Source organism: Pagrus pagrus, assembly GCF_965226575.1.
Source record: "Pagrus pagrus genome assembly, chromosome: 4".
NCBI lineage: Eukaryota > Metazoa > Chordata > Actinopteri > Spariformes > Sparidae > Pagrus > Pagrus pagrus.
Window position 1 is genome coordinate 22,018,249 of NC_140188.1, and position 26,618 is coordinate 22,044,866.

The 26,618-nt window shown below is 41.9% G+C and overlaps 2 protein-coding genes across 3 annotated transcripts; both read right to left on the reverse strand.

Annotated features, from left to right (window-relative positions):
- Positions 1-4,232: 4,232 nt before the first annotated feature.
- On the reverse strand, positions 4,233-11,413 carry vmn2r1 (vomeronasal 2, receptor 1; the record flags this gene model as incomplete). The annotated part of the gene is made up of 14 exons (XM_084350673.1): positions 4,233-5,105; positions 5,587-5,786; positions 5,861-6,105; positions 6,191-6,386; positions 6,468-6,628; positions 7,535-7,658; positions 7,773-8,000; positions 8,086-8,206; positions 9,149-9,333; positions 9,519-9,644; positions 9,771-9,962; positions 10,043-10,285; positions 10,389-10,680; positions 11,190-11,413. The coding sequence occupies 14 exons, from the start codon at positions 11,411-11,413 to the stop codon at positions 4,784-4,786; spliced, it is 2,859 nt and encodes a 952-aa protein (XP_084206799.1). The 3' UTR covers positions 4,233-4,783.
- A 1,906-nt stretch (positions 11,414-13,319) lies between these two features.
- On the reverse strand, positions 13,320-25,724 carry gmps (guanine monophosphate synthase). 2 transcript variants are annotated; one of them, XM_084350927.1, is made up of 16 exons: positions 25,450-25,724; positions 23,747-23,919; positions 23,516-23,630; positions 22,930-23,027; positions 22,116-22,219; positions 21,653-21,846; positions 20,754-20,919; positions 20,177-20,328; positions 19,848-20,021; positions 18,760-18,865; positions 18,472-18,587; positions 17,582-17,707; positions 16,444-16,559; positions 16,182-16,312; positions 15,500-15,672; positions 13,320-15,380 (listed from the first exon to the last, which is right to left on the reverse strand). In XM_084350927.1, exons 1-16 carry the CDS (start codon positions 25,474-25,476, stop codon positions 15,279-15,281), a joined length of 2,073 nt encoding a protein of 690 aa, XP_084207053.1. In that variant the 5' UTR covers positions 25,477-25,724; the 3' UTR covers positions 13,320-15,278. The 2 variants fall into 2 exon arrangements, with proteins under 2 accessions (XP_084207053.1, XP_084207052.1); XM_084350926.1 differs by lacking the exon at positions 25,450-25,724 and adding an exon at positions 24,716-25,040.
- Positions 25,725-26,618: the final 894 nt, after the last annotated feature.

The following is a 26,618-nucleotide window of genomic DNA, read 5'->3' on the forward strand; positions in this document are numbered from 1 at the left end:
ACAGTTAGAGGATGATTAATCCTTCATGAGCCGACTTTACTTACCTTTGAAGAGCACGCATGAGTAGTAGGATTGTGCAAATTGAATCTTTTTGAACCATTAACTAAAAATCGTTCCTGTTCATTCATTTGTTTGAAAGAGTGTTTGGACTCCGTGCTGTTTTCTACTCTCCGGCACAAAAGAAATAAAGGAGGGGGAAAGTGGAAATGGTTTCAGATATTAAGGTGGTTTATAACTAGTCCAGGTTTCTGAGAGAGAGGCAATGAAGCAACAGCGGGAGGGTGATGATGGATATAGATGAGAGAGGGGAACTTGGTAGCATCAGAGCGGTAAACCAGAGACACATACACACACATGCACACACTACAAACTGTATGGAGTGAATAGGAACAGCTGCTCCCTCCGGTATTAGATTAGGAGGAGCAAACTTCTGCACCTCTCTGTAGTCTCCATGTTAACCAGCACACTTCTCAGTTATTAGACAGTCGTTAAGCAGCCGTGACATTCATTAATTTAATGAGAAATTACAACGTACAGTTAAGTTTTTCTCATGCCCTTTCAGCTCTGACCTAGAAAAGTGAAAAAGTTTGTAGGAAAGAAGAATGCTTTCAGTCCAAAGCAAGAAAAAAAAGCAAGAAAAAAGAAAACAATATGGTTACTGTTACTGTTACTGACAGTTTATTCCTCCCCTCAAACTCTACGTCTCTGCACTGACAAGAGCAATTTCTGATCTCTTTGAAGTTCTGTTTCACCGAAAAACTTATTTTGCATTGAGGACTTATATTATACAACAACGTATGTATTGTTTTTTTCATTTTTTTCTTCAGAGCAGAGAATATGTCACTGTGAATTAGACCAAATCGCCTCAGGAAACTTGATACAGTCTTGTAAAGTACACACACACACACACAGATACACGCGCGTGCGCTCTGTGTGACTGGGTGATGAGAGGTCCATGATAGTGTTTACTGTTTACAGCAATCTCCCTGTGACACCAGCGTGGATGACCTCAACTGGAGCACTTACAAATGAGTCACAAACTAAAGGAAAGAAACATAAGAAATGCAGTTGCTTCCGTAGAGGGCACAAAGGTCACTGGATGGTTTTGTATAAAGTATAAAAAAATCGTAGGTTATGACCCTCACAGTCAACAGACCTCAACCAAGTTGAACTGCTGTGGGAGGCTCTGGAGTGACGACAGTGCCCTGAACCCTTAAAGACTAAGCTGATGTCACCTGTTAAGTGTTTGAGTGTGACAGGCTGCAAGGGGCTGAAATGTGCAGCCTATAAATCAGAATGTGAGAGCACTTTGTGATATTTCACTTAACCTTGTGGGTTTGGGACTTTTTATTTAATGATTTAAAATCTATAATAATAAAAACAGAAACAAAAGAGTGCATATTCAGTCGGAGGTTCGAGGGGAAAAGGCTCCATAATGTTTTGAAAGCTTATTATGTTTATTGTTGTTTAATAAACTGAGTGATTTCAGATCATTTCTAAAAAAAAAAAAAACAGTCAGATGTTAGCTGGTAGTGATTTAGAATCAGATATTCAAGAGCGCCATCATCTGGATTATCACTGTGTTTTTAAGCATTTTCAGGCATCCCGTGGTAACCCTGTGTTCAGGTGCACTTCGGTATGTACCTCAGCAAGTGAACGCATCACTATTCATGCAGCTTTAGTGCTGATTAGTTTGCTGCCGGTTCACCACAAAGACGCTGTGTTGGTTTTCCCTTTAATTTGTCACTGTTTTCATCACTGATCCATGTTTAGTCCGAGGCCCTTATATAAAACATGTCCAAGACTTCCTGTAGCAGCATCAGAATCACTTCACAATCCACTCTGCAGGTAGGTGTTGTGCTTGCTAATTTTATTTCAGTCTGGAAATGAAGCTTTAACACATTTGCAAACACATACACCCAAACATCTACACATAAAGCAGCAAGGCTTCAAATTAGTGGCACCTTTTTCTATAAATCATTATGAGTAACAGCCCATCAGCCGCCCACACACACTACAATGATGAATCACTGGAGCAGGACAGTGTCGTCTTGATGATTAGCGACGCTTCTCTCTCCATCTCTTCAGAGTTTCTGTCTCCGGCGATTAGAAGTTGATCAATTCCTCTTCCTCCGCTCAATAGCAGGCCGTCAACAGCCCTCAGTAAACACAGCTCACTTTTGGGGACGTTAGCAGGTCGGTCATTCAGGGGAAAAAAAACAAATGACACTGTGGCTCATTTGGATTGTGTCAAACTCACTTAGTTCTTTATCAATCACATGGTTACTGTGGAAGAGAAGGCAGTCAGGCGTAAAATGTGGATCACTTCTCAAAATGAATCACAAACGTGGTCGTGAATCAGTGTAGTCCCAGTAGTTGTGCTGGCGCTCATGATCAAAATGTGTGTGATGCTTTCCATAAAGTGAAAATAGAAATGGTTAGGTGTTATTTAAAGCAGACACGTGTCATGAAGGAACGCATTCGACTATTTTGCACTTGGACTTGCAAAATCAGAGTTAATTTCACTTAAATAAATTTCGAATTTCAATTAAACTGCAGATAGAACCTATTGACTTTACAAAGTGATCAAATCCAGTGTTCCTGATAACTCCTGCAAGTTAACATTAGTGCATGAGTGGACACACACTCAGACACATGTAAAATAAAGTGAGCACACACACACGCAGAGATGCACGTGCACACATTTTGTCTTGATTTAGCACTACTGCTCCTGTCCGCTCTCGTCAGCTGACAATAAATTATAAACACATTCCTTCAGCCCTCTGTCACCAGGACAGTTTGTTACCGTCCACAACGACAGCTTCGGTTGGACACAGTTCACGGCTTCACAGATTCCTGGAAAGCCTCGTGCTCACGAGTGAGTGCAACACACACTGATGCACAATACACAGACAGTCTATCACAAACAATACTTTCAATGAAGCCCATGTCTATAATGCATTATAACACATTATGAACATACTGTCAATGCGTTATAATGCAACGATGGCGCTATATAATCACAGTTATAAGCACTCATGAATATTCATAATGCGCTATAGCAATAATCATAACTTATTATGACCCCAATGCCTATAATGCATTAATAAATTACTTATAATGTGCTTTAGTTTGCCAATACTTTTAGGCAATCATAAACATTCAGAACACTTTTATACCTTATATAACAATAATTATATATTATAAAGCATTTTATGATGATGATCAGATCAAGTATCAATACTTTATAATTGCTGGTCACACTATTTTTGCATGGATCATAATGTGTTAAAAATCATACATCATAATAATTTTTAAACACATATAAATCATAATTTTAACAGCTTTATTTTTCACTTGATATATAATATATATACTGTATATATCATACATTTTACTGTGATTATAATTACTGTAATCCCTGGATTATTGACAGATGAGATGATAATTATAATTATAGGCACATTATAATGCATTACATGTATGTTCATAATGCGTTATAATGCATCATACACATGGGCTTCATAGTCAAACACACACACATGGATGATAGGGTCTGCTGCTTACTGATGCAAAATGTTTTGAAATGTACAAAATATACAGATACAATGTGAGGTTAGCAAAGCTCACCATGATTTAAGAGACGCTCAACACACTTTCTGCGTTGTTGCTGTTCAGTAAGATACTACTTTTCACTGTTTGATAAGCTTCGTCTCATCTCGTTATCTTTTCAACACTAAGTCACCCATCAGATGGATTCAAGCATATTTTTCCCTCCAACTGAAAATTCGTAAGTTTTATATTACCTACACTTCTAATCACTTTCTACACTCAGCAAAAACAGCAGAAGCGTGAGAAGAATCTCAATATCAAAAGATCCCGGCAACAGAAAAGAGGCGGCAACATAGTCAGCAGAGCAACCAAGATGTTTGCTCCCACATCAACTGCCTCCTCCAGCTCCCTCTGCTGGATCACTCTGGCCACTGTACAAATGCATCTCTAGCCTGTCCTGGCTCATCCTCACACTCCACTGAACAACAGGACAACGTCCTTTTCCACTTCAGAGTTTGCAGTTATGTAGCACACTGCAATATATATCTCATGGATGACACTAAAAGTACTGCACCAAAATGAGCTTAAAATGAACTTTAACAAGAAAAACACATATTAAAGTGACTGAAAATAATATTTATTATATTGGTAGGAAAGGTATTTTACCAACAGAGTTGCAGAATAATGTTTTACATTGGCAGGTTATTATAGTAAAAGAAATGGAAGTCTGCAGTTTAAATGTTTTCTACAAATATTTTGACAATTTTGAAAATTGACAGATGTGTTGGAAACTGATTTTCGACTAGAAGTACAGCAGTATAATATCTGAGGTAAACGTTGCCTTAATTGTAATCCCACTAGCATGACTGAAACAACAGCAGCTTTGACAGTAACAGTCTGAACTTGTTAAAATATGTTTTAGCAGAATTATTTGTAAAATGCAGTTTTTGAGACTAATTGTTGAGGTAGCAGTTTTCTTTCCTCATTGCTTCTTGAAATCAAACCTATGTTATGCATGTAATAGGTACAGTTGACTTGAGCTTGAAATATTCAGACAAATATTTTGTAAACGACATAGTTTGTCTATGAATTAAGACCAAACATGATGACTGTAATATAAATGTGAATAATAATCACCCTAATCAGCTGGACTAGTTGCCAAACGAAGCAGTGGCACATCCTCCGTCTACGTTCAGTAATGTGGCTCAAAGCAGTTCTTAGCAATGCTCCACTAATCATCAATCCCAGCGGATGCCGTCGTAGCTTGGACCTCAGTAGCAGTTGTAGCGAGCGAGGCCGAGGTTCCAGTCGAGGTGCCGTCTCGTGGTTTGGCCTGTGGCCTCATCATCTCCTCTGTGTTGCGTTCAGGTTTGACCAGGAGGACGTAACACTTGGGCAGGAAGATGCAGGTCAGCAGGCCGAAGCTGGAAGCCAGGATGGCAAAAATCTGGACGGCGACCATGAACTTGCCCCGCGTGCTGAGGTAAGCCGGGACAAAGGAGATCCAGACTATGAAGAAGACCAGCATACCGAAGGTAAAACACTTCCCCTCGCTGTAAGAGAGAATAAGAAACATCATGCATTGTGTCTCTGAAGTGTCAAAATGTTCTTGACACCAAAATGTCTCAGCAACAGTAGGATTAATGCCCTAAATCTCAGATGACAGTTGAAAAAGTTAAACTACAAAAGTTTTTTGATAAATTTTTTGATTTGATAATCTACGCCAAATTAACACAGATGTTTTGTGTGTACGTGCCAGCTGTCTATTTTTACATAATTCCTGTTAGTGTCAGATTCATTTCTTCTAAGGTGGAAGAATCTTTTTTTCTTGACAAAGGTCATTTTAAGATCAGTAAAAATGATGGCAAACATCACAAAAAGTTCTGGGAATGTCTAAACTTGACTTAAAAAATAAATAATTCTAACCATAATGCAGAAATATTATATTAAGTGTACTGAATACTCCCACTCTGCCACAAAGTGAAACATACTCTAAATATTCCTGTTTTCCCTGAAACCTTATGCGTTCCCTACTTGAAGTAGTCCTCCAGTTTGCGGGCGATGAAGGCAAAGACGAAGGCCACCAGAGCCAGCAGGATGTCATAGCCGAAGATACAACAGATGAAGACCACAGAGCCTTCATCACACTCGAGGATGATCTTTATATTCTGGGCCGAGGTGTTCTTGATCGCGTGAGGAGGGAGGATGATGAGCCACACTGTGCACGCTATAGCCTGTGTAGAAGAGTGAAAATGTCACAAATATTACAGAGTAAGTCAGAGTAAGGTGCAAGCTCCGGTGCATTTACCTGTATCAATGTTGCCACAGCAGCTATCGCCCTCTGGTGGCCAAAGGTGAGAGAGTCAACTTCAGGGTTTGCACCGACGTTGGCGTCATTGTTGTTGTTTGCGTTTGTGTTTGTTACAATGACATCAGGATTGCCGCTGTTGGCTGCTGCCTCAGCTGCAGCCTTTGCAGCTTTGGCAGCTGCTTTGCTTCGGGCACGAGCCTTTTTCAGAGCCTGAGCTCTCAGCATCAACACTGCTGCCTTACCTGAAGTACAAAAACACCAAAACAAAGAGTTCATTTTGTTATCGCTGCTTAAAGAATAGTACAGTTATAGGCTTACTCTACTCACCCATGATAGAAGAAAGGCAGAGAGCAAAGCCCAGGGCCAGGCCTACTTGGCTGGTCATGCAGCTCCAGTTTTGGGGCTCTCCGAGGAAGACGATGGAGGAGAGGAAGGTCACCACCAGTGAGAAGAGCAGCGAGAAACTCAACAGAGGATCATTGGCTTTCACCAGAGGAGTGCTAAGGTTCACCATAAATACCGCCTGGGAAATAAAACAGCGCAGGTAAATAAACCATTTTTAGCTTCTCAATCTCCATCATCGGGTAAGTTGTCCCAGTCTCACCATGACTGCGATAGTGATGAGAGCTCCGACGGCCGAGATGACAATGAGAGTGATCCCCAGGGGCTCTCCAAAGGCCAGGAACTCGATGATTTTTGGCACACAGACGTCATGAGCACTGTTGGACCAGTCATCTTCACTGCACAGGATACATTCACGAGCATCTGCCAGAGAGAGACGGAGAGAGGGGACGATAAGAAAGCTGCAGGGGCGCGTTTATCTAAGGTTGTTTAGAGGGGAACACCAGGCCAGTTGTCCTGAGCCCTCTAAGACTTAAAACAATCTGCTGGAGGGCCTTTGAAGATCATCTGTATAGCAGACCATCAATAGTAAAACTATTGATGGTCCTCAATACAACTGCAAAATAATAGCTGTTTTCTTTTGTACTGTCTTATTTGCTCACTATGGTAATTGGCACTTATTTCCGTAATGCATGTTATGGCTTTTTAAGGTGTCATTATCAAATAACTTCATTATATATCTGCATTTAGCACAGATACTAGTAGTATACCACAGCTAAAGCTGAAGTTACATAAGATAAGTGAAGTTAAACTGGGTCCCGACGTCAACCAACTGAATACCCCATGCCTCACCCTCCCAGGAGAAAAACGGGGAAAACGCAAAAATACTCTCAAGAGTAAGTGTTTTATTTGTCCACTCTGGGCTACTGTAGAAACATGGGCTCCCACTACCTTTGTAGATGTGAAAGGATCATTCTAAGGTAACAAAAACACAACTTTTTTTAGTGTCACTTCATGAAAACAATTGTGTTTTAATTATTATACATAATTATGAATATTATATTAAACTTCTGCCAATACATCCCCCTAACTCCTACACTCTAGGACTACAGGTAATGTTAAGTGATAAAATAAAACAGCAATATTTTCCCCTGACAGATTCACTAAGATAAGGCCAACTGTCCATTGGTCCGTCCTCTTGTAGTTTTGTTTAATTAGAATAAGATTTACTCACTTTATTCACTAAGGTTTATATTTCAACAGAAGCTCAGACTTTGCAGCAGGATAACATCATGTCTATTAGATGCAGTCTGAAAACTGTATACTGACTGGTTGAATTGCTGATCTCTCCATCAGCACACGGGATACAGTCAAAGCAGCAGACCGGCTCTCCCTGCCGGATTCCCTTCCTGGTGCCCGGCTGGCAGTTCTCACTGCACACTGACCGAGGAGGCTGCAAACACACACACAAATACATAGATTGATTGAGTGTAATAACTCACAAGTACGGAGAAAGTAAACTTGGATATACTATATCAACACGTCTCAATCAATGTATGCAGCTGACCTCCAACATGTCATTGTTCCACACAATGGAGTCATTCATGATGGTCATCCTGTCCTCTAGGGCTGCTGAGCCATTGTAGCGTCCCACAGTGACGTAGGATATCTCTCCGTTACTGTTGAACTGCCAGTTGATGATGTCATAGAAGCCTTTTACATCTCCGTCATCGAAGTAGATCTCTTCGCCCGTGTGCGGCACATTGTAACGCACGTTTTTCATGTAGTACATCAGCTGAGGAAGAGAGCCACACCTGAGTCAAACACATGCATATAAAAACAGTTGTACTCTCTCTCATACACTCTCACACAGGGCTCACCTGCCATGGCTCAAAGTCGGTGATGTCAGCACAGTCTTTCCCGTTGAATGGCCCCCGTCCCGGTTCACAGTGCTCCAGGTTGTGCAAGGCGTGGGCAACAGCGTACACCGCTTTGTACACACTGTGAGGAGACAATATCATCTTTTATTATAATCAATCACAACATCATCCAGATTTCTATTGGTTTGACTTCATCAGTGAAGGCTTAGTTCACCCAAATTATACAAACACAATGGAGGTGTGTATAATAATGGAGGTCTTTTTCAGGAATAACGTCTTCAGTACTCTGGAAATACTTTCTATCAAAGAAATGTGTGGTACACATATCTACCATTAATTAGTTGCTTAATAGCATATCAGTACTTTAACCCACTCAAAATACTAATGAAATAGTAATGAGCAAGACCTTAATTCAGAATGTGGAACATACCCTGAGTTAGACTTCATTTAAAGTTATTTGGACGATATCAACAAATGGAATACAACATTTTTATAAAGTGTAATGATATATGTGATATATTTAATGCTGTGACTGTTTGATGTGCTCTGTATGTCTAAAAATATTTGTCATATTTGTGACTGTATGTTTAACCTGTGAGTAAATGTCTTGAACAGCACTGCCCAAAGATACAAAATGAATTTCGGTGTAAAATGACAATAAAGTCATATTGTATCGTATCGTATCGTATTGTATCGTATCGTATCGTATTGTATCGACTGCAAAGCTTTTCTGTCCTCCCTGGTGATGAAATCATGATTATCTAGGACAGTTTCTCTGGAGGGATACATTGCTCTTGAGTTTTTCAAACATATGTTTTCATTGCTTTGTGCAGCACAAATTAGATCCCATTCACCTTCAATATATCAGTGGCAGCACAAGTTTTACATGTAAAATTTAGGCACATAAACCAAAACTATCCACAGCCAGACACATAGTGAGTGGTGTTATGTCCTTAGTGGTGGAGGTGTTGTGGAGGCAGTTCCAGTAGCATAACGATAAACGGGATTTGGTTGCATTAGTGACATTACTTGATTCAGCACTACATGAGTGGCGGGAACTGACCTGTAAGTGATTCGTAACTGGGATACATCAGAGTATGTGTTATTGAGCTGTGCCACAGACTCACGCCCTGTACACAGCCCATCAGGGACCGCCCTCGCTGCCCTTGACAGTGTGCCGTTCGTCTCCTTGGCTCTTTGTCTGGCCTGCTTCAGAGCTTTGCTGTAGTCCAACGTGCAGTTAAACAACTACAAGACAAAAATAAGGACGCAAAATGTTGCCACTGAATATTCATCGTCATAGGCTTTTATTCTATTGTCCTAGAAATTGTCGGTCCAAGCTATGATGTGTGATTACTGCGTTTTAGTCAAAATCTGATTTTGCATGTGGCCAGTATGAGGACAGATCAATTTAGTCAACTTATTAAACACACCGTCTCCCAGAATTCCTCAGTGAGCGGGTCATCATAGGGGTCCAGATTCAGTAGATGGCGCCACAGACCAGGGATCTGAGCCCTTTTCACCCCAAAGCCCAGGGTACCACCCAGCAACGAGCTCACCTGGATAAAACATGCACATTATCAACTGCAGCTCAAACTGTGATTCACATTTAAGTGCTCAGACTAGTTAGAACCTCTGGAACATCTGTAAGTGTGATACCAGTCGATCAATCAATGAGCACTCACCCCTGGCTCCAGTATGAGAGAGGAGGTGACCCAGGCTTCGCTGGCAATCCAGGTACGGTTGGTCACATTGTGCCGGAGCAGCTCAGTGATGAGAGGACTGAGGTCCACATCTGATGAGAAGATCACAATGATCTTGGCTGTGGACTCGTCTACAGTTTGAACAATGCGCTGGATGTCCTCTGGAGAGTTCACCTGAAGGTTGTGACAAAAAGGCATGAACTCTCATACATCTCTAGAAAAGACAGACACGATGTGATGGACCAACTGGTTACCTTGGGCAGGGTCTCAGAGAAGGAGATGCAGACACCAGCTTCCTCCACCTGCTCCTTGAAGTCTTTGATGCCATACTTGCCGTAATCGTCGTCGGCAGCTATGGTGCCCACCCAAGTCCAACCGAAGTGAAGCACCAGCTTGGCCATGGCTGTAGACTGGTGCTTGTCATTGGGAATGGTCCTGAGGAAGGTGGGGAACTGGAACTTACTTTCCAAGGCGGAGCAAGATGAGAAATAGCTGACCTAAAGTTGACAAAGGAGAGGAGACATAATACATTTTCTCTTCTTTCTTCTCTCTTCAATCTGTTCATTGTTCCTTGCCTTTGTCCACTGTTGTATAACTCACCTGAGGGAAGTGATAGAGTCCAAGAATCCTAGCGGTGGCGATTGAAAGATCGGAGCCCCCGGCACCCACTAGAGCAGCCAGAGGCGGCCCGGACCCACAGCGGTAGTTGGGTACGGCCTCGTCTTGGCCCGTCAGGTAGGTGAGGGTGCCCTCCACGGCTTTGGAGATGGTGAAGCAGGAGTCGTAGATGACGTAGCCCAGGTCGGTGTTGGGCAGCAGATCTTGCCTCTTGTTGATTTCGTCGATGGCGAACAGCATGGTCTGGGTCCAGCGGAAGGTACGGAAGTTAAACCTGGAGGATGACATAACATATCACACAGTACAAAATCTTGTGTTTAGCTGTTGTTGATATTGTCTTTGACTTCAAGATTAGAAAGAACAAAAAAAACTCAGATCCACATTTAGTATAACACTTGATGACTGGAAGTTATGCACAGACTATTTCAGTCTCTGATGTTATGACCTAAATTGGCCACAAGAGGACAGTTCACAGGCTAGCTGATTATTGTTGCATACTACACTGTAATGGCCTGTCTCCATAATAAAACGTCTACTGTGGCTAATTGGCCCCAGAGGTCCTCCACTGCTCTGTCTTATTTTTTGTAGTAATATTATGAGGTTAAATACACAATGGTTGAAATCAGGTTAAAATATTTCTCACGTAAGGGCTAAAATATTAAATAATTTAATGTTAACAGGCCTGTGAGTCATCTTTGATTAGTGTAATACATTCTTACAACTTAAGCTGAAAGAAACTAAGCCAACACTAATCAAAATAGACATAAGAGCAGATCAACTCACCCTTCACACCCCGAGGAGACAGGCAGCCTCGAAGTGTTGCCATCGGTGGAGGCGATACGCATGTGAACGGGAAACATCCCACCGACCACCACCTTCTTCTTCTCCACATTCTTGTAGCCGCTCAGGTTGAACTTGGCCTTCAGCTTGCACGTGGACTCTGCTGAAACAGATCCGTGAAAGAAGAAAAAGGCACACAATCCAAGCAAACAGCGTCCGATTTCCATGCTACGGAGACGCAGGAGAGCTCTCGCTGTGGCAGACAGAGAAGGAAGCAGCACAAGTGTGACAGGTGTCTTATCTGTCCTCAAGGGAGATGTGCTACACAGGGTAACCTGAGAACTGATTCAACAGAGCAGAAGTGTAGAGCAGGACACTGGATTACACTGACTGACTGAGGGCACATTGATCTTTATTCCATGAAAGGTAAAAACAAGAAAGGACTTTAATTTTAGTGAACACCAAAGCATTATGACCCCGTTAATAGTGTGTACATGAAGTTCGGTTAAAAAAGGTGTTTCACAGGTTGTGTCTCCATCCGACAGCACAAACTGGACACTGGATCACCAAAATTACACAAACACTTCAAAGTCAAATATATTCAAAGAAACATCCAGTCATTCCGTTTCTTTCCTGTGAATACAGATCAGTGTACTCGTCTGTACTCGGGTCAGCTGCAGCAGATAAACTGCCACAGGCCAGGAGTTAATTGGCAGCTGCATGTGGTGACTTGTACACTATATGCAACATTACGGAGCAGCTACTGTTAAAAAAATCGTGCCTCGTCCCCTGAGTGTGGCTCTGCCGTGTGTTGATGTGTGACTGAACTTGTCTGCTCTTGTCTCTCAGTCAGCGGGGACCAACGCACACCTGAACCCCCCGGCACACACAGGGACCTCTGCTGGGTAACAAGGGCCGGCTGCACACAAATAGGCTCTTCATAAAATCTAATTAGAGTCGAAACTTCTCTCAACACTATGGCTGTTTACAGTGGTTGTATGTCACTATTGTTACATGACATTAAAGTCAAGGAAAGTTGTCGCATGGAAAGCAAAAAATTAGGATATCTAGATGTAGTTCTCGTGTAGTTGCTGATGAATGATTAACATCTGAGTGTGTGCGTGAGTGTGACTGTGCCCTTGTGATCCGTCTCAGGCACATGAGAGACGTCTGACTAATACTGATGAGTTCTGCGAGAAATCAATTATGCACAGTCATTAACAGCAAACCGCTGCTCCGTGCAGACATTTCTAAAGAGGCAAGGAGTTAAAGGGATATTCCCCAACACAGAAAGTTTTTCTGTATTTTCCAATATACTAAAAAGAAAATGAATCAACAACTAAAAATTTTGATTGAATAATGATTGTTTTGAGAAAAACTACTCACAATACTTAGATTTTGCACCAAATTAATAGTTATATACATAATTCAAGTGTGAATTCGCTTATATAGGTTTAAAATAGTTAAGTTGAATCAACTATTAATTAGAAAGCTTTAATTTATTTAATTCATTTCAAAAATGATTTTGACTTCTGAATTATTATACTTACAGCCTTTCCAATATCTTGGGGTGTATAGTGTTTAATTGGTTGGAAAGATATCAGGACAGCTTTCCACTTAGTTATTTTAAAATATATATATAAGAATTTTTGTTTAAAACATTAAAGTTATCCACAGAATGTGATGAAATAACAGTTCTGAAGTTATGCCAAAGACGGCTATGTATTGTGTCGCAGAGATATAACTTGCTACTGGAGTTAGCATGCTAACGAGCTAGCCCCAGGCCTAAAAAAAACTCTCAGCAGTCAAAGCTCCTGTACTAGTGTTGTAAACACCAACACTCCCCCAGTACTCCAGCTAGCTACATGGCTAACTAAGCTAACAAGCCAACAATAACTACAGTCATGGAAGTATAAACAGAACACAGTTAGCAGCAGTTAGCAGTTACTCTGGCAACATGGACGAGTATGAATTACATAAGTGGCTAAATCTTACATACTATACCTTTAAGCCAAAAAGTGCACCAAAAAATAACTGTTAAAAAAATAAATAAGTAATTTTTACAAATGAAGTGGTCAGAAAAGTAAACGATACAGATGACAGATGACAGATGAGATGATAAGCAGTTCGATATAGAAGTGAGAAGTTTCAACATGGAGATCTTTATTAAAGCTCAGTTTTCCATTGTACAAATGTCATCATAGTTGAAACTGCATGCAGTGGCTTGGTTTGAGGCACGTTACTAAGGAGAATGAGCGTTGTTGAACAAAAACAAAATAAAAAAATAAAACAAAAAAAACATCAGACATTAAATTGCATAACTTAATCTTATTGATATTGCAATTAAACTGAACTACAAAATTATATGTCCATTACTATCAAGCTGTTTTTCTAACGGAGACATGTGTAACAAAAAAATACCCACGTATAAAAGGCAGAACAGAGGGAGAAACACTAAAAGCAGTTAAGACAAGTCAGGAAAACCATTCATTTTGCATTAGGAGTATTTTGCCACTAAAGTCGAAGGGTTGAACAGAGGACGAGAGGCACAAAGACAAATTCTGGAGGCATGAGAACCTTCACGTCTGGGTGAAATGTCTCTATCGGGGTACAATACACTTTTTAAAACTCAGTTAAACCTGAGAGCACTGTATCCACTGAGGTCTAAATGAAATGACTGAAGACTAGAGATTATGAAGTGCTGAATGGTTTGAGAGAACAGAAAAATGAAGCAGTAATGCCTTTCTGAGACACAGTGACCTTTTGTTAAGAGATGGCAACAGACGGCACTCTTACCCTGACCTTTGACACTACAGAGTGGCACACTTAGTACAGTGAAGTCCCCGCTCGATGTGTGATTCTATTATGCTGATAAAGCACCGAGGCTTTATGGGTGAAGACAAGACGAAATGTGCAAAAAATGTGCCCCCTGCGCAACAAAAGAGCAGCCGAATAATCATGAAACAGCAATTTACACGATGTGGTTATAAACTCTACGGTACTTATAATTTTTGTTATTAGTTAGTCCTCTTGTCATGTTTATTCTTCATAAAAAGCATACATATTGCAGCATGAGGAGAAACAGTGTTATATCCTCCTTTCTGGAAAAACATCAGAGTCCAGGTCGGGTCACGCACACCAAAGAATTAAACAAAAACAATAGAACAGGCACATACAAAGTTACCCATCATGTTGGCCTCCTGCACAGCTGCACACTAGTCATCATACTGAAGCTAATCTTGGTTTTGACTGCCGTCCACGATGGGTACAGCAGCAAGTCAAGATCAACACATAGTTTGGAGAGGATCGTCAGAGGAGCCCACAATGTTATATATCACCACAGCATAATTCTACTTTTGGCAAAAGAAAAAGCTTAAAAATTATTGATTGGTCACATAGGTCGTCTGTTCAGTTTGAGACAGACGGCCGTCTTCATAGCACAGTATACAGGCAGGAAGTGAAATTGAACAAATAGAGAGGATAGTCTTAGGTTGAGAACATTCTGACCTACAACAGTAAGACGAAAACATCTGACAAAAAAGGCAGAAAACAAGTGAAGATTTCCAAACTCTCTTCCTGCTGTTCTATCTCTTCACAACACTACTCGTTTTCATGTTCAGCTATTTCCACAATGCAACCTGAGGCACGACATCAAAGTCCACTTTCTGGACTTTCACAGCTTCTCGCCACTCGCCTTTAAAGGTCGACCTCACAAAAAAGGAAGCAGCAATTCACCTTTTCATTATAGAGAGGAAATACACTGTTGTACATGGATCAAAAACAATATATTATCAATAACCAACATTAATCAATCCCTATCGCCAAAAAATATTAAAAACCAGGGAGGAGTCGTGGGGGAGAGCAGAGGAGTAGCGCCTTTGCATGTGCGCCCGTCACAGTACGGTCTGCCTTCCGTGGGAATGTTGAAGAGAGGTTTGGGGGTACAAGAGGGAGGTGGGGGGGAGGAAAGCAGGGAGGGAGGAAGGAGGACAGAAAAGGAGAGGAGTTCACCAGCCCTCTCTGGGATCTGTTGAGCGTGTTTGTGCATTGTGTGTGAGTGCGTGTCCTGTTGTTATGACGTCATGTTGTGTTTTATTCCCACTCTGTGGTGCCAGGTGGTTTGGAGGTCAGATCATACATGACTCTGGAGATGCCCGGGATCTTCTTGATCTCATTCACCATCTTCAGCACCACCTGGAGAAACAGATAAGACAAATAATTCAGAGAGAGAGAAAAAGACAGAGATGCTCCTGAACTTAGTATCCATGGTAAGATGATACAAAGTTATTTGAGAGGTTGAAATATAGTGTTACCTCCTCTGGGATATGGTTGCCCGGCATGGCAGGGATGCCGGTCATGAAATCACTGGTGATGAAGGTGCGGACCACCACAGAGCGCCGGCAGGACGGCTGCTTTTGGAGTGGGTCACGGTCAAAGTGCAGGGGGGTCAGTATGACGGGCATCTGGCTGATCTTACCGGAATAGCCTGGAAAAAAAGGAAGAAAAAGTTCTTATTGCTGCCAGAAGCAAACATTAAAATTCGCCTCACTGTCTGAGAGTGTCGGCGGATTATGGCGATCTAAAGAAGTTTAAAAAAATTCTTCCCTTCTTTGCGTTTAGAGATATTTATCAAGTTTGTCTCATTATATCTGTCTATTTGACAATGCCAAAATGTCTCACGGTCAAGAAACTCCAGACATATTACAGGAGAAATTTCAACTCAGTGGCAAACATTGAAAGAAGTATGTGTTTTGCCTCTGGGGAAATGTTAAATTCCCCATGTGGACGCAAGAATGCAGACCTGTATGCTATTCTGGACACGTATGAGGGCATGTTGATGCCAGGATTTGTAAAAGGACTCAATTACTCTACAGAAACTGTTCTTTGAGATGGTCCTGTGGTTGCATCCTTTTTAGTTTCAGATAAATACTGACCAAGTATACATCTTCCCCAATAATCTATAATGCTTCAATACATAAAGGTTAACACACTTACCAGACTCTCTGAGGATGGAGTGAGCTACAAAGTCAGCCTGTCTGAGCGTGCTCAGAACACCTGTGGTCAGGAAGGTCGGGGTGATGTCTGTTGGCGGCTCTTTCACATGGGACCCAAACACATACACAACTCTGGAAAAAGGAGACACGAATGAATAAATGAATGAATGAATGAATGAATGAATGAATGATTGATTGAGTGTCTGCGTGTCCTGCAGGTCATTGACAGATGAAGAGTAAAGCTGTGAAGATGTGTGCGTTACCTATTGATGTTATGGCACATGCGAGGGATGAGTCTTGCCAGGAACATCAGAGATTCCCAGTGTGGAGATTCTTTACTCGTGACACTGCACACGTAACTGTAGGACCGGCAGTCACCCTGAGACAGACAGAAAATACATTTTTAAAGCTACTAACAACAAGACTAAATATTAAGTTTTAGACAGAGCATCAAGTAGAATAACACAAATCCAAAAATAATAGATAATGTAAACATTTTCTAAAAATAGAGCATCTGTTTTCACTTCCAACAAATACGCCTTACATAAAAAGCTGCTTGTGTTTGTCTACTGTCTGCCCCACAGTTTGAGGTTTAGGGTTAAATTTAAAAGCTCTGGCGTCAAACAGGATGTAATAAGACACACCTACACACACACACACACACACACACACACACACACACAGTCACAGACTGACTGAAGTATTTTTGTGAGGAAATAAGTCATGACCATCATTCTCTCCAAGTAATGCTGAAGGTCAGTATAAACAAGTGGAAAGTGATGTTAACTACTTCTGCAGAACACACCCTTTGTGTGTGTCAGAGACTAAAATCAGAGGAGCTGAGAATAACAGAAATGTGTCACAATAGTTACAACGGATCCTTCCCTTGGCTAGACAGAGACAGAGTCCAAAGTAAAGAACTGAGAAGCTTTGTGTGGGTGGGCGGGTTTCGTGGTTAACCACTAAATTATAGTGGTGACGCAGCGAGACAAACAGGAAAAGTGAGACACTGTTTCAAGATTCCCCTGCTTCTGGATAGTCCCAAACACATCTGAATCCTCCACATACAAGTATATCAAAAAGCTCCAAAACAAAAACATTACTGTGTTTGGCCTTACCTACAAAATGACCTTGACTTGGGCCTTTAAAAAGCTACATTAGCAAGTCTCCTAAAACTATTTTGACTGCATGCTGATACATTTGGGCTGCAAGTCAGTAAAAGATATAAAATCATTCAACTTGTAAGACAATCCTACAAGGCTTGTATAAATCTTGGAGGAATCATATTGAAATAAGCAAGTTTGTTATTTTAGATTAGGTTTTGTTCACTGATTTAACTGGACAGTTACCAGACACAACAGAAATACAGAGTGATCGATTGGGTTTGATGAACTGGATTACCTGGACGCCGACAGTTTTGATGGGCAGCAGGAAGGCATTGAGTGAATGAAGGCTGGTGATCTGCATGAGCTTCTCTTCCTCCTCGTCTGATATGCATGACTTGACTCTCTGCAGCAAGGCATGGGGCTGGAGAGGAGACAGATACACTTTTAAAAAGGCGTATATAAAATTGGAAGTCAAAGGACAGACACCTCAGTTTTACAGGTAAAGTCTGGCTATGTTATGACTACTTTTAACTCAGACACACAAGAACTAAAGGGACTTTTTAATATGCTCAACGAGCCACAAAACCCTGATTCACAAGTAGAAATCACCAAAAACACTGACCAAAGAAAAACTAGATGCAAAACCTCTTTCAATCATCCGAATTATTTTGTGCAATGTGGCCAGCCAGCCAGCAGAGGCTGCACATTATTAACTCTATAATGAACCTGTCAAAACAAAAATGTCTTCTCATTTCCTATGTGAACAGAGCTTCAACTGCATGGCAAACAGCCAGGACTGACAACTTGTCATCTTCATAGATTTTGTGACTTTTTCTTTGTTTTATTTATTTCTTAGTAGTAATGGCCAAAAACTTCAGGAAAACTGCTGAAGGATCAGAGCATAGCAATAATGGAGTCCACACACAGCTCATGCTTTTAATGATCATGTATTTCACAGGTAGTTTGTGATGCTTTGTGGAGCCTCTGAGGGATACAGCAGCTCATCATGTCACACATGAGTAGAAACTTCCACTTCGCGCAGTCCTGCATCTGTCTTGGATTTGTTTGGATCTGCATACTAATATTTGACATCAGGATATTCACAGTGACAGTACTCGCTCAGACGGGTGTTGTCAGTAGGCAGGAATTAAATTAGTGCTCAAAAAGAGTGGCGTTTGTTCTGACCTTTTTGACGCTCGCAGAGAAGTCTGTGATGATTTTGAGGATGTTGTTCGTTTCGGCAAAGTCCTTACAGACGTAGGGCTCCTCTGCACAAATCACTCTGATGGACAAACCGGGACCTAAAAGTGCACGAGAGAGGAGGTGTAATGTGAGGGCAGTTTAAAGTCAGTTTGATTGAATAAGTAAATGGGGACACAGAGGAAACAGACACATCAAGAAATGACACAATGGCAGAAAGAACATAACTAAGCAGTACTTTTGTACATGACAGACGTGTGTTTATGTACTTGCCAGGGAAAGGGTGTCGGGAGACAATCTCCTCTGGCAGGCCCAGCTCTCTCCCCAGTGCTCTGACTTCATCTTTATGGAAATCTTTCAGCGGTTCGATTACTTTTCCCTGCAGGATCACAATAGAGTGGAATCAGCATTGCAACAGTGAGGCAGTGTGGGGTACGCTTAGGTGTTGCACAGTTGTGCTGAGCACAACAACAGAAACGCAGAATGATATTTGAGCACTAAACAGCAAATAATGTGTGAATGTTACAGTGCTCCTTTGAGTGGAGTAATGCTGCTGAAGGAAAAGAGCCTCTTTGGGGGATGAAGGATGATGCAGAAATACATTTTCAATAAAAAGTTAATGATGTTTAGGTGTTTGGGAAACTTGAGACCATCAGCGGATGTTTTACAGTGAGTCAGGAGTGCTGTGTGAGAGCTCTGCTTTTGTGACTTTCATCATCTCTGCTCTAAACTGCAGCAGCAGATACTCTTTCTACACAGACTGATGCTATTCAGCAGAGGTTAATGTTACTTTTCCATCATGCAGTCCTTCAAAGCATTATGAGATACACAACAGTGCAGTCTGATAATCTGTCTGTACAAATGGAGAAACAAATGGTTTGTCTGGTGGAGGCTGAAAAAAACTATAAGCGTCTCAAGTCATTTGCACAAAGTGTCTGCTTTCACCATTTAAGGTACTTGAGTTTCAGACAAACTAAGGTTTTTCCCAAACACTAGTCATGGTTGTCACATCTGTTTTCTCCTATTGTTAATGCTGGGAGGTGGCGTCTTGTTGGCCACAGGGGTTGTGAAAAGTTTTCCAGTGAAGAATCAGTGTGCACCTGTTAGTAAAAGATTCAGATAATTTTGTAACCTGTGCACTTTACCGTCAGGTGTCTTGGTGCTATGAAGTCAATAACAAGCCATTTTAAGTTGAATGACAAATAGCACTATGTTCCTCAAGTGTTGAATGTAAGCATTCACAATTCTCAAAGGTAAAGCTGATCTATATCTTTACTGGATTTACTGCCCGTACTGTGAGGCAGCAGTATGTATCAGGGAAAAGAATGATGTTAGTGTTTGTGTGTGTACGTGTAAAGTACCTCATCTCGGAGTTTGCGGATGAGCTCAGTGTCGTTGTGGTGTGTTTTGATAACCTCTGCCTTGCCGCTGGCAAGATGAGAGGCACTCTCAATGAGATCGGGCCGCAAGGTACCCTGGGCCAAGAAAACCTCTTCTGGCTTCAGATTCATCTCTCCGATCACTTCATTTGCCACCTGTGAGGCAGCACGAGTCAGATACAACAGTTAACCAGTGAATTAAAGACAAACAATAAAGCAAAAGTGCAACAAAGAATTCAGCTGAACCAACAATGCGATACGTGACGATGCACTGCGTAGCAACCAAGGCTGTTGGGTAGACAAGTGCTCACTTTGACAAATGTGTCTCCAATGATTTTCCTTTTCTCCTCTGGGTTGGTAGTCATATTCAAAGTCTTGCTGATGCGTTTTCGTGGCGTCCTGTCCTCGTCAGAGATGGGGAGGGTTGTTGTCCCGTTGTAGAAGGTGTGAGCTGCATTTACCACTGGATAGAGCAACATTTTAGAGGAGAGAGAGGAAGACAAAAGACACAATTAAATAATAATAATGCTCCCTTCCAAGATCACATCAAAGACACTTCAGTATTGTGTTATATCCGGACATCAACTTTATTCCGACTTTTTCATTACCGATGAGCCATTTAGTCTATAAAATGCAAAAAAGGAATGAAAATGACATAGTGCAATTATAAGTTAAGCTTTTAAATAGTGCTCTCTTCTATCACTTCATTACGTGCTTCTATGAGATTACAATTTCTGCAAGAAAAGTTTATCACAAGAACTAACTTTATTAAAATGATCCTCATGATACTATTCTACTGCAAATAAGTTCATGAAGGTGGTGATTTTTCAGACAGTTATGGCCTTATTCTACCATTCCTACTTTTTTAGTGTATTTTTAACTGCCTACCCTTGAGTTTGATGCCCAGCTTGGTGAGGGCCTCCTCCACACTCTGACTCTCTCTCTTCCTCATGAAGCCGTTGTCGATGTGAACCGCTATCACCTGGTCCTGGTTCAGAGCTTTGTTGAGGAGAGCCGTGCAAACTGTTGAGTCCACCCCGCCACTCAGCAGCACCTGAAGAATTAATCAGCAAAAAGTCACAATTGTCCGGAAAGACATTTAAGTAGCCTTTGCTCTCGTCGACTGCATGTCCAATTTCAGTTTGTGTTAGCCTCCCATTATATTCGTCATGTTGTCTTTGGCAGTATTTCGTGTTTTGTGTCCTCGCAGGATGCAAAATATTAAGCACACTCTCAATCAAAACGGAAGAGATGAATGCAGCCTCGACACTTCTTTACTTATAATTGGCTGACTACCAATTCTTGGGACTCACACACACTGATAATACCACAATTGCCAAACAGGAGCAAGCTACAACAGAGTAAAAACAGTGAAATATGTATCCTTCAGACTGTAGCAGAGGAAGAAACAGAGTCTGCACGTTGTCCTTTAAATATAAATCCTGTGCTTTGAGTCGGTTTCCTACACTCATTTATCGCCTTCACACTCCCCAGAGATGGAGCCCAGTTTGAAAGCGCTCAGGGAGTCGACTACCTCTTTTCAGATAAAACAGGGTTTAATTTGAGAGTTTAATTGGTTCTACTTAACTTCCCACCACTGCTGCTGTCACCACTTACTGAGCAGCTACCACCACTCTGCAGCCCAGCTTTACACTTTTGGTCAAATTGTGCTGAGGATTTCTTTTTTTTTTTTTGTCTCGTTTAAAATCGTCTCTCTGCCCTAAAAATGAAACTAACACACACACACACACACACACACTCATGAATCTTTGTGCAGCTTCACTCACCAGCACTTTAGACTTGTCTACTTTTTCTCTGATCTCGTTGATGCAGGACTGTTGGCGGTTCTGTACGGTGAAGTTACTCGTGCATCCTGCGATCTCGAACAGGAAGGTCCGCAGCATCTCCATGCCTCTCTCCGTCAGGTCGACTTCAGGGTGAAACTGCATCCCATACAGCTTCTTCTGTTCGTTGGCAATCCCTTAAGGAGAAAAAACAGACGTGATGAAGGACTCTTCACATTGGGATTTGTCCTCTCAAAACTAGTATAGCAAAAACACAAAATTAGGATTTCACATAGATTCTTAAAATACAGATTAAACATTGCGCTCAGGGGCTGCGTCAGATGTAAATATGTAGTCTGAGGCTTTTCTTACACAAACAAACATTACAGCCGTTTTTTTAGGACATGCATGACCACAGTCTAATTTTAGATAATCAGGGTCACAGTCTATCCTGCGTGCTGCTCACCGGCAATGATGTTCCCTGATTGGGCCACCACTTTAAAGCCATCAGCCACTTTATCCACACTATCTCCGTGGGTCAGCAGAACCAGTTCCTCCTTCTGAAGGCCTCTGATGACACACACACACACACACGATGTATGGTACAACATCACACATAACAGCTATATGCTTACAGGGCCTGCTTCACTGTGTACATGTGAGCTAAGTGTGAGAGGCAGACAGTAATAAAAGACTGCAGCCATCCATTTTAGACTCTGCAGTATTTGTGTAACAACCAGGGAAAATATGTGACAGCTGGAATGCTCCTGCAGTTTATGTAGTAAACACAGCGCAGGGACGAACCCTGTCGAGCAGCATTTGTAAAACCATTGAGCTTCAGGTAGAGAACGTCATCTAAATGTCTTACAAAGCATAATGAGCTCACTTCTACAGTGTTTCACTGAGGCTTTTCAAGAGATACTGGATGTTCAATTTGAGGCCTTTTCCAGCCATTAATTGCAGCATACACATCCCGGTCTCCCTCTCCTGAAGCTGCACGCACCGACAAACACCAGCTGACGCTGACCAGTCAAAAAAAATCTTCTCTATTGTCAAGCCCTAGTTTTTCTGTAGAGAGATACTGTCTCCCATCTTCTAATTTTCTCTCTACACTGTATCAGGTCATGCTGCTCTTGCACAAAGTGATCATGAAGTTAAGAATGCAAGCATGTGTAAAGACGTGAAGCATCAAGAAGCCAAATGAACTAGTGTTAATACTCAGACATATCTTTAATAAAATAATAAGACATCAGAGAAGATGTTCTGGTGATCCATATTACCTGAAGAGAGAACAAGTGTTGTCCAGACCAATACTGAACACTCCATCTTCCCTTACACTCTTTTTGTGTACAGTGCCGCCAAAAACTTTATTCATCATCTGTAAGAAAGAAACACACACACACACACACACACACACACACACACACACACACACACACACACACACACACACACACACACACACACACACACACAGAGTTAACACTCGGACACAAAGACCACATTTTAGTGTGATTCCAAAGATCCTACAGCTGCCTGCTGTTGGAGGAAATGTGCCAAAGAATGGACGGCTGCTGGTTTCAATTTCCAGACTGGCTGGGAAAATTGAGTGAGTGATGCTCTCGTCTCCCTCAGCTAGTGACAAAGTGTCCTTGAAGAAGGCGGTGAAGTCCCAGCTGGCCCAGAAGAGCTGAACAGCAGCCTGGAGCCGAGGGATAGTAATGTGTAGCTAGTCGGAGTGCATGTGTTAAACACAATCGTTCCCTTGAACAAAGGCATTGTGGGTGAAGGATGGGCTACCTAATCCCTACAAAAGCCTCCCAGCACAGAATTTGATTGTGTGTATGCATGCATGTGCAAACCTACCTGCATCCCATAGCAAATCCCGAGGACAGGCTTTCCTATAGTGAATATGGCGGGGTCGAACCAGGGGGCATCTTCTGCATACACAGAGGCTGGACCGCCTGAAATGATTATTGCCCTAGGAACAGGTAGAGAGAGACAACAATCAAGTCAAGATGGATTGATAGAACAGTGTAGTAACAAGGCTATAAGGACAAAAACAATCATCGCTGGTTAAATGCTTGTCATGCTTACCTGTAGCCCTGCTCTCTGAGAGCAAAGGCTGGGGTCTCTAAGGGGAGGATCTCAGAGCGTACGCACAGCTCTCGTACCCGTCTGTCAATCACCTTGCCATACTGGGCCCCAGCATCCAGGATCGCCACCGCCCCCTCACATGACCCATTCTGCTCTGCACTGCTGATCTCCAGCTGTGGAAACACACATTCAGAAAAAACACACATTGTCTTGTTGAAAGTGCTTGCATAGTTTGTGCTGATCTGAGCGGATGGAAAAGCCCACATCCACACGAGTGTTTGCTACGTGACGAGCACGCAAATAGATACAGTCTTAGTGCTGCATTTATCGTGGATATTTTGGTTGTGGTTCTGGCGAGGGGTGGTGTAAGGTAACCCACTCCTCTTAGACTTAACTACGAATTGCCCGTGCAAAATGTGATTCAATCATGGCTAACAAAATTATGGACATGTGAGCTCCAACACAGACGGTCATTCTCGTGAAACGTGCTGTAACCATTCAGCCCATCAGCAGAATCACATGAAACCCACAAGTTAGTTAAAGATTATTAGTGCGAAGGGCCTTGGATCTTTTTTCAAGCTTGCTCAAACTCTAGTAGGATTTTCTGTTTCCCCCCAACGTTTTGGCTCAACTCTGTATGTCTGGGTGTTATTTTTATAAACATATGTGCACATCAAAGTCTGGGAAACGAAACTTAGCACAAGAAGAAGAGAGAAGGCAGATCACTGACATCTCAATAATCTCCATAAACAACAAAACTGGGTAGATGAGAAACATGATCCCACGTGGTTAGTAGAAACACTTCCGCCGTGTATGTGTCTAAAAAAACAACTTGCACTGAGCATACTACCCATCACCTCTGATTTGTTATCTACAAAGTACACTGAGGTGCTATCGTTAAAACGATCGCAGCAGCTCCAGCAGTATATTCAGAAGAAAAACAGTCGACAGTTTAGCAGCAAACTTTACCAAATCAGCTGGAAACAGAGCAGCAGCGGCTCCAGTTGTCAGACCGGTAACCGCAAGTTGGCTCATCCTAGCTTAGATGTTAGCAAACCTGTCAGTTAACGCAACGTTAGCTTCAAGTGAGTGACAGCAGGCGTGTGAAATACATTAGTTTGCCACAAGCTCGATGTCACTTTACAAAATGAACGCCAGAGCTAACACAATACAATACTTTCGGTTAGTAGCACAGAACATTACACATTCTGGCTGCCCGGCTAAAGCTAGCTAACGAATTACCGATGTAGCATGCTAGCTCACGGATAGTATAAACAGCAGCTAGTAATCAGCGTTAGCATTCGGCTGGCTAAGTTAGCGGGGCTATGCTAAAACCCACGCGGTGCTTGGAGGTAACGGGTCTTGGTGGGGGAGAATCCATCATAAGAAGGCAGCCACGCTTATTGGCTAAACATGATAAAGATGTTATTTATGCTACACATCATAGAGACACCCTGTGCGGCTCGTTAGCAGCTACGAGCAACATGTTAATGTAACACTGCAACAGGCATACATACAACAGCGTACTCGTTGCTCGTCAGTAAACTGGTGGTATCGTTACATGCTGCCTAACTTTCCCCCCCGAGGTACACACAGGCCGTAATTAACCGGGGGAGGGGGGCTACACCAGCAACCGGGGTCCTAACACCGAGTCGACCGGGCTACCCGGTAGCGGAGGAGCGGGTACTCCCCGCTCCACTGACCTTGCTGTCTCCGTTGCACAGAGCCATGGAGGACTGCCGTGTTGTGGAATGAGCTCTCCCCTTCGCCTCGGTGTCCCAGGTCTCACACAGAGGGAGCTACTGGTTAGCTCCTGGCTCAGCACGCCGACTACTGTTTCAACAGCAGATTGGGTTGTTGGTTTGAAGATGGGCTGTCACAGTCTCCCCTCCTCCGTCTGGGGTATAACTTTCACACAGGGAACAGACTCAATAAATGTGTCTGTGTGTGGAGGGTGGAGCACAAAGTTGAATCCAAAAAAAAAAAAAATGAGAGTGGCCTCGCGGGGGCTGGACTTAAGACTAGTCCGAGGAGAAATGATGGGTTGTCACCGGCTGCTTATTTTATATTCACATGAGAGGCTGTCTAAAGCAAAATGAGAATTAAATGTGTTTTAATTTGTGACATTTTGTATTGTAGGATCAATATTTATAATGATATACAACATTTTATGGAAAATAAGTAGGAAAAAAAATCAAAAATGAACATTTAACAGTCCATCTGATTTATTTGCAGCGATGCAGACAATGACCTGATAAAAACAGGAGGTATTAAAGAGATTAATCTAGTCTTGAGGTATATGATGTCATATCACCGAGCGCCAGTGATGGAATGTAACTGACAAGCTCATAATTTTAATATTTACAATTTTAATTTCTTCCATAAGTGAATAAACAAGCTGTTGTCAGAGGAAAATAAGGTCCCCACAACACTGTTTGAAGCTAGAAAGGTGGCAGGGTCCGCCACATGTAAACAAAGTAAAACAGTGTGTAGTTGTGTTGTCCTTTTAGGTCATTATGTTTATTCAGGCATGATGATTAAGAGTTTGTTTATTTAATTTAGAGATCTCTCCTTCTGATTAAAATGTCCTCCCTAAAACTACACTGTGCACCTTTTGAGGTGACCATTTTTTAGGTACTTGTACTTTACTTGAGTAATTTTCTGGTACGTTATACTTCCACTAAATAATGTACTTTTTACTCACTACTTCAATTTAATAACTTCAGGTGCTTTTCATATTACACGCTGCATCAGAGGCAAATGAGTGCATTTTTAAATGAACTTATTTTATTGACTATTGAAAACTGAAACTTAAGTACACTTAATATCAGATACTTTAAGACTTTGACTCAAGTCCTTCTTGTACGAGTGA

Coding starts and splice junctions, on each gene's coding strand:
- gmps (XM_084350926.1), bottom strand. CDS start 24,781: ATGAGCCAACTTGCGGTTACCGGTCTGACAACTGGAGCCGCTGCTGCT. Junction 20,329..20,753: donor GCTGGGCATCAAACTCAAGG/GTAGGCAGTTAA, acceptor TGCTCTATCCAG/TGGTAAATGCAGCTCACACC. Junction 17,708..18,471: donor TCTCTGCGAGCGTCAAAAAG/GTCAGAACAAAC, acceptor TCTCCTCTCCAG/CCCCATGCCTTGCTGCAGAG.